Source organism: Oncorhynchus mykiss, chromosome 2 (genome assembly GCF_013265735.2).
Source record: "Oncorhynchus mykiss isolate Arlee chromosome 2, USDA_OmykA_1.1, whole genome shotgun sequence".
In the NCBI taxonomy this organism is placed as follows: domain Eukaryota; kingdom Metazoa; phylum Chordata; class Actinopteri; order Salmoniformes; family Salmonidae; genus Oncorhynchus; species Oncorhynchus mykiss.
This window is the reverse complement of record NC_048566.1, coordinates 92,121,717-92,130,026: the sequence shown is the minus strand read 5'-3', so window position 1 is coordinate 92,130,026 and position 8,310 is coordinate 92,121,717. Positions and strand designations below refer to the sequence as shown.

Sequence of the window (8,310 nt, the reverse complement as noted above, 5' to 3'; positions counted from 1 at the left end):
CCATTCACACGGTATAGAACGTGCCAGTGGCGCCCTGGGGTTGCTTTTAACTGAATCTCCCAAATGGCCTTTAACATATGACCTCTCACTGGATACTGGCTGGGGGATGAAGTGTGTGCTTTGGTTGGGCTCGGGGTCTGAATAAAATAAAATCTCTTTCAATGAGCATCGCATTCACTTCATAGCCTCCATTATTCTGTTATCGCGACAGCCAGACCGGTGTTACCAGACAGTAGAATTACTCAGTGTATTTATTACAGTCCCAGCCATGCTTTACAATGTATTAAGAGTTATCCTTATCTTCCTGTCGGTGTCCCGGTCTGTGTAACAAATCCATTCACTATAGACAGCACTCCTTTTGACCAGGGCTATGGCCATCTCAGATACACCCCCGGCAGTCATGCAGTTCCCAGACAAAAACAGTCACCCCATGACAGGAATCATTTGCAGGACTGAGGATAATGATAGTCCCAGTGGACCACAGAACAACACTGACATCAGCTGGAACAAGGGTGGTAAGACATGGAATTTCACCCACTACTTCATTCATAACCTTAATTGATACTTGCCACTCTTTTCCATAAATCAATTTGGCATCATCCTGTGAAGCACCCAATGCCATATTTATTTCAAAACAGTTGCAAAAGGAACACAAAGAATAAGCGTTGTAGAGGATGTTTCATGCAGGCTGTATAAAAAGGTATGTTGAAAAGAGAAAAAAAAGGAGAAAGGAAACCAAAGACAAAGTACATTTATAAAATCTATTTAAAGAAACGCAAGAAATAATCTCACACAGTAGAGGGCGCCCTTGAATTGTTCTGGGGCTGAATGTAAATTAAAATGAGAGTAGTCTATTGTCCTTTGGTTGTCCCAGCTTAACAGATCCATCTATATCTGCGAGTGAAACTAAAATTGTGGATGAAGGTTGTCCGGGTAAGTAAAAAAGAAAGAAAGTGAAACCCCTGAAAGTTGGAAACTCCCAATCAGCAGGGTAAGAGTCAGTCCTCCACCCAGGTAGAAGGCAGGCTGGAACGTACTGGGTGGTGTTCAATTATTTATAGACATGAATATTCAATTACCTATAAACATATGAATATGTAGGTCTATGGTGGTTTAGGGGTTTCGTGTCAGTGTAGACAGGCTGGAACATTGGACAGTTAGGGTTTCTTGGGAGCAAAGACGACAGGTAGGACCCGTCGGGAGTTGCTTTTCACCCAGGGGTGGTTGATGACGCTCTGCAGGGGGAGCCGCATAGAGGGACTGTGGCGGAGCAGCTTAGAGACCAGGTCCCGAGCACCATCAGACACCACCTTGGGGAACTGCAGGTCAACCTGAGAGATGGGAGGTCATTTATCACCGTTTAAAAGCTGTGCCTTGGGTGAATATCTAACTACTACATGTATGCCTATTCTATTTAAACAGATGTTAGTCAGAAATCACAATGGATCTACTCGAGCGATTACACTTGAATTAGGGATAATATTACTATTGGATATACAAGTAATTTACGATAAAAAAAAAATGCAAACCTTTGTGATGCGTTTGTACGTGTCGGAGTGGCTGGCAGTTTCAAATGGGGGGTTTCCAACAAGGCACTCGTAGCAGAGCACCCCGATGGACCAGAGGTCCACCTTCTCATCGTGGATCTTCCCCTCAATCATCTCTGGGGGCAGGTAGTCCAGCGTTCCACACATTGTGCGGCGCCTAGAGGGGGTAAGACAGCAGCTAGATAAGTGACAAGGTTTTCCTAATGGCAACATGTCTACAAATAGACAGTCAAGATGAAGAAAAACCCAGTGAATTCATGACATTCAGTGTATTTGAGGAGATCAGTTTGAGCTAGGCAGGGTACAGAATCTCCAAATAACTACATAAACAAGTAGTTATTTGGGATGCAGCAAGGTGATTTGTAGATCAGTGATTCTGTACAATCTGATGGTAATGTAGTCTCAAACATACAAATGGACAGTATTTAGTTGTGAAGCAAACATATGAGGCTATAGAGGGTTCAGTTCAGGGTTCGCTCACCTTAAGGATGGGGCATGGACAGACCAGCCGAAGTCTGCTATCTTCAGCTCCCCACGGAGACCCAGTAACAGGTTCTCAGGCTTGATGTCACGGTGTATCACCTTCCTCTCATGGCAGTACTGCAGCGCATCAGCCAACTCCTCCATGTACTAAAAAAGGACACAGATATTGGACATGACTTACTTCCACGTTGCAATTCAAATGCAAATAAAGTAATGCCAACTTAAATCAATGCCAAAACGTAGCTACCATTATCAGACCAAATGATTACTTTATTATTACAAATATACTATCTAACAACCAAATGCTATGATTGGAGGTCTTGGGTGAAAGAAGCAACAGATACTGATTATTCAGAATAGATTAATTAGCTTGTCTATGCAACAATAAAATGCCAACTTCTCTTACCGTAGCAGTGCGCTGGTCATCGAAGCGACCACATTTCTGCAGCTCTTTGTACATCTCACCCCGTGGGGCGTATTCCAGGATCAGAAAGACCCTTGAGTGGTCATGGAAGTAGTTGTAGAAGCGCAGGATGTTGGGGTGTCTAAAGGAACAGGAGGAAGGAATGATTTAAATCTACCTTCCCCAACCTGAGAAAATAATACACCCTGAATTATAAAGGGACTACTGGTCAGTTTCTAAACGCCAGCTGAAATCCGCTTACTGAAGTATATTTCATGAGGTTGGTGTTAACCAACAAGTCAAAACATTTCCCGCAGAGAAATCACTATATTAAACCTATACCCCCACTAGGCTAGATCCAAAAAGTTGAGAAATTACAAAATCAGGGTACTAGTGACCTAAGATGGGACTGAATCTCAATCTCTCTTCGGAGCTGGTGCTCCACGCCTTCCTTCTCCATCTGAGACTTGAAGAGCACTTTCAGTGCCACAATGAAATTCAGCTTCTTATCCCGCGCAACGTACACGTTCCCAAACTTGCCCTTGCCCAGGGGCCGCCCGATGTCAAAGTCATGGATGGTGAATTTCCTGATGAGGAGAGACGTAGCAGTTGTAAAACCACACCTTCATGACACATCTAGTTTATAAAACCTAAAAATGCTAAGGCGAATTGACCCTTCTAAAACAAATTCCAAATGCACAACATCAGGGTGAGGTGACGATATTACTGGACAGAATACTTACTTTGCCGGAGCGGCACCGGAGGAAGAGGTGACAGGTTCTCTCCTAGGACCTGTTGTGACATCATGGGGATTCAGAATAGAGCAAAAAACATATTTGGTACATTGTTAGCACCATTAAAAGTGGTGTGATGTGTTTCTATACAGTTTCAGATGGCACATCAGACAGAATGGTAGCTATAGAAATGTACCTGTAATTGCGTTTTTGTCTGTAGTCTCTGGGGCAGAGGGTATTTGAACTCTCTGTGGACCCACAGAAACCATTGAAGTTGCCATCTATCAGGTAGAAAAACATCCTGGATTAAACCTAATTTCCTCCAGCTCACCATTACTGGTTCAAAGTTATGAATTCAAAATGGTAGCCAGCCAAATGGGCAACTTTATTTTATGGCAACTAGCTAGCCAGGAATGGAGTAGATGGGGTTCCCAGCTCCACGATGTACATCACGGTGGAGTTGGGTTGCGACGACTGTTGGCAGAGTACCTCCGACTAGATCAAGTCGCTCACAGTCGATACGAGGAAACAGTTGGTGGTTGTATTTGATTAACGTTTTAATAAAAAGGATGGATTTAAAAAGAATTAAACAACAAAAAAAGCTACATAGGACAAACATTATGTACACAGTAAGGGTTTCCGAATGTACATTTTATAAGTATCGACCGACAGCGACACGATGTAGTCAGAGCTACAGGGTTGTCACTAGTTACCACAAAGTCATAATTATGGATAAACCTCAGCCTTCTTCTACAATGTTTCTTCTTAAAGGGAAATGGAAATGTTTGAACTCCATATTCATCATCTCCAGCACCACCCCAACACACACACAAACTAGGTGGACACCACTTCAAAATTAGCGGATTTGGCTATTTCAACCACACACGTGGCTGACCGGTGCATAAAAACGAACACACCGCCATGCAATCTCCATAGACAAACATTGAAAATAGGAGGGCCTGTACTGAAGAGCTCACTGGCGTTCAACGTGGCACCGTCATAGGATGCCACCTTTCCAACAAGTCAGTTCAAATTTTTTGCTAGAGCTGCCCTGGTCAACTGTAAGTGCTGTTATTGTAAGTCGAAACGTCTAGGAGCAACAACGGCTCAGCAGTGAAGTGGTAGGCCACACAAGCAAACGGAACAGGACCGCCGAGTACTGAAGCGTGTAAAACTCGTCAGTCCTTGGTTGCAACATTCAATATAGAGATCCAAATTGCCTCCAGGAAATAACGTCAGCACAAGAACTGTTCGTCGGGAAATGGGTTTCCATGGCCGAGATACGGCACACACGTCTAGGATCACCATGCGCAATGCCAAGCGCCGGCTGGAGTGGTGTAAAGCTTGGACTCTGGAGGAGTGGAAACTGATTCTCTAGAGTGATGAATGAAGTTTCGCAATCAGGCAGTCCATCAGACAAATTTCTGTTTAGCGTTCTCCTGAGATCCGCCACTTGCCACAATGCGTAGTGCAAACTTGTTAAGTTTGGTGGAGGAGGAAGAGTTGTCTGGGGCCGTTTTCATGGTTCGGACTAGGCCCTTTAGTTCCAGTGAAGGGAAATCTTAATGCTACAGAGCACAATGACATTCTAGACAATTCTATGCTTCCAACTTCATGGCAACAGTTTGGGGAAGGCCCTTTCCTGTTTCAGCATGTGCACAAAGCGAGGTCCATACAGAAATGGATGGTTGAGATCGGTGTGGAAGAACTTGACTCGCCTGCACAGAGCCCTGACCTCGACCCCATCTAACATCTTTGGGATGAATTGGAATGCCGACTGCGAGCCAGGCCCAATCGCCCAACCTCACTAATGCTCTTGTAGCTGAATGGGAGCAAGTCCCTGCAGCAATGTTCCAACATCTAGTGGTAACCCTTCCCAGAAGAGTAGAGGCAGTTAAAGCAGCAGGGGGGGCAACTCCAGATTACCCATGATTTTGTTCTACACGCTACATGACCAAAAGTATGTTGATGTTGGGGTGGTGTTAGAGATTATGAATATTACGCAAAAACATTTGGAATTTAAACCTAACCACACTGCTAGCCTTATGCCTAACCCTGCCCTAGCTTGTGGGTTAGAGATCTAACGCCAAGGAAGCTCCGATTCCAACATACAGCTCTGCAAGCGTATTAATGTCAAAATACATTTGTTACTCACAAAAATAATAAGTCTGTGGTAAGCAGAGGCTTAGGAAATCTTATACATTTTGTTCTATGAAAATCTTTAACAGAAGAATTTATATAAAACATTTTTTAAATAAGCACATAAATGCTTTAAAATTCAGAGGTTACCTGACTGAAATCTCAGAACAAAACATATATCTCATAAACCTGTGTTAATCTCAGACTTGATTCTCTGCATTTAGTCATCCGTCGCCATCATCTCATGTTTCAGCATGATAATACACAGCCATGTCGTAAGGATCTGTACACAATTCCTGGAAGCTAAAAATGTCCCAGTTCTTCCATGGCCTGCATACTCAGATATGTCACCCACTGAGCATGTTTGGGATGCACTGGATCAACATGTACAACATGGTGCTCCAGTTCCTGCCAAAATCCAGCAACTTCATACAGCCATTTGAAGAGTGGGATAACATTCTACTGGCCATAATCAGTGTGATCAACTGTTATGCTACATGAGGCAAATGGTCATCAGACCAGATACTGACTGGTTTTCTGAACTATGCCCCTACTTTAAAAAATTAAATAAAAATTATGGTATGTTAACAACAGAGGCATATCTGTATTCCCAGTCATGTGAAATCCATAGATTAGGTCTAATGAATGTATTTTTATATGAACACTAACTCGGTAAAATCTTTGAAATTCTTACATTTATATTTTTGTTCAGTATACATATCGGCCATAACGGGAGTAAATGAATATAGTTGCTCAGCAAAACTCCATATTTGGTGAGTAACGTAAGTATTTTGACATAACGATTGCTGCGCTGTCTAATGGGATTTTGGTTTGTTGCTTCCAGCGCGTTAGTTAGGAGAACCGTAATACCCATCATATCTAACACACAGATACTGGGGCAGTATATTAAGACCAACAAGTTAGTTCACACGATATTGCCATTTTAACTGATTGTGGTAACTAGTGACACTCAATTCCATTGATGTAGCTACATCGTGGAGTTGGGAAAACTCGGCTAGGAAAGGAGGAAATCATAAAGGTAAACAGGACCAGTGTGGCGAAACTTACCGGTCTTTGTAGGCCTTTAGGATCACAATTCTCCTTATTCTGCAAAGATATTGAATAGTTTAACAAGCTAAGTTGGCTAACGTCATCATTGACACTGCCCAGAAGTTGACGTTGGCCATAGATAAATGTTTTAGCTAACTAGCTAGTACCCTGGCAAATGTTAGCTAGCCAAAGCCATTTTTCAAACAAAGCTAACGCAAGCTATTAGCTACAGTGTTCGTTAGCTAGAGACAACAGTAATATAGGAAGAAACTTTAGTAATTTAATAAATAATTAAACTCTTACCTGCATCATACTGACGCATTTAGCTATATGTGAAGTACAATAACTTTAAAACCAAACGGCACCCTATTCTTTGCGCTTCGACCGCCAATCTTTCAAAGCCACTGCCGTTGTGTGTGATTGGTTAGATCAAATGTACAACTCCTCGTCGATTGGTCAGCCCAGCAGTGACGCGCTTCCGTTTTACTTCCTGTGTTTTTCTGTTGTTGATGTTTGTGGTGTCGTGGTAGCTAGCTAGTTGTGGTGAGTTCCACACAAAAAAAGGCGAGTATGATGACCGGCCAAATGGACCACAGATAATGCTGAAACTGACCTAGAAGAGAGGAAAGGGGAGAAAGGAGAAAAAATACAATCAATTGTGTGTATGAAAGTGTCTCCCCCTGCACAGTTGTGAACTATAATTTTAATGAAGTTTTTTATTTTAATTGTATTATTTTCTATTTTATTTTTTAAAGTAAACACCACAAACTCATGTTGGGAAAAGAAAAAGGCAAAACTAATCTACGCCCGTTCTGATAAAAACCTTAGAGCATCTAGCCTCGGGGGATGCCTTGCTTGACCACACCCTTCCTTGTTCCTGGCCTGCCCTGTCTCTTCCACCAATCCATTTGTTTCTTATGGACAGAAAAGAGCAGAAGCTCTGAGCTGTCCGATCAGGTCCATTGCTTACTGAGTGGTATTGAGGTGACTCCATGCAGACACACTGTTAGATTTTGGTTGTGGCCGTTTGTTTGCTTTGGCACCTTAACACCCCTCATTATCACATTTATGCATGCAACCACTCACTTACACTACTGATTACACACACCATTGTTAATTGTATTTAGTTTACTTCAGTTAATAAATATATTTAGTTATTCCTTATCTCCAAGTTGTCTGCCTTTTTGTTATGAACTTTGAGACGTTTTGTGAGAAGTTGCAAAACCCCCTACAGAGTTTCAAACTTCCTCTGGAAGCAATGTCAGCACAATAACTGTTTGTCGGGAGCGACATGAAATTGGTTTCCATGGCTGAGCTGCTGTACACAAGCCTAATATCACCATGTGCAATGCAAAGCACCGGCTGGAGTGGTGTAAAGCTCGCCGCCATTGGACTCTCACGTTCTCTGGCGTGATGAATCACGCTTCACCATCTGGCAGTCTGACGGATTAATCTGGGTTTGTTGGATTCCCGAGAACGCTACCTGCCCCAATGCATTGTGCCAACTATAAAGTTTGGTGGGGGAGGAATAATGGTCTGGAGCTGTTTTTCATGGCTCTGTCTAGGCCTCTTAGTTCCAGTGAAGGGACATCTTAAAGCTACAGCATACAATGACATTCTCTGGACGATTCTGTGCTTCCAACATTGTGGCAACAGTTTGGGGAAGGCCCGTTCCTGTTTCAGCATTTCAATGCTCCCGTGCACAAAGCGAGGTCCATACAGAAATGGTTTGTTGAGATCGGCCTGGAAGAACTTGACTGGCTTGCACAGAGCCCTGACCTCAACTCCATCGAACACCTTTGGGATGAATTGGAACACCGACTGAGAGCCAGGCGCAATCGCCCAACATCAGTGCCCGACCTCACTAATGCTCTTTTGGCTGAATGGAAGCAAGTACCCGCAGCAATGTTCCAACATCTACAAATTAGTGGAGTCAGCTATTTCAGCAACTCCA

At 43.0% G+C, this 8,310-nt stretch overlaps 1 protein-coding gene across 2 annotated transcripts; it reads right to left on the bottom strand.

Annotated features, from left to right (window-relative positions):
* Window positions 1–278: 278 nt before the first annotated feature.
* Window positions 279–6,967, bottom strand: LOC110499816 (aurora kinase B). Of its 2 annotated transcripts, none has more exons than XM_021576886.2 (9): window positions 6,660–6,967; window positions 6,375–6,413; window positions 3,364–3,415; window positions 3,177–3,225; window positions 2,832–3,020; window positions 2,437–2,575; window positions 2,029–2,177; window positions 1,530–1,704; window positions 279–1,331 (listed from the first exon to the last, which is right to left on the bottom strand). In XM_021576886.2, exons 1-9 carry the CDS (start codon window positions 6,666–6,668, stop codon window positions 1,158–1,160), a joined length of 975 nt encoding a protein of 324 aa, XP_021432561.1. In that variant the 5' UTR covers window positions 6,669–6,967; the 3' UTR covers window positions 279–1,157. The 2 variants fall into 2 exon arrangements, with proteins under 2 accessions (XP_021432561.1, XP_021432555.1); XM_021576880.2 differs by having other exon boundaries at window positions 3,364–3,448; window positions 6,660–6,946.
* Window positions 6,968–8,310: the final 1,343 nt, after the last annotated feature.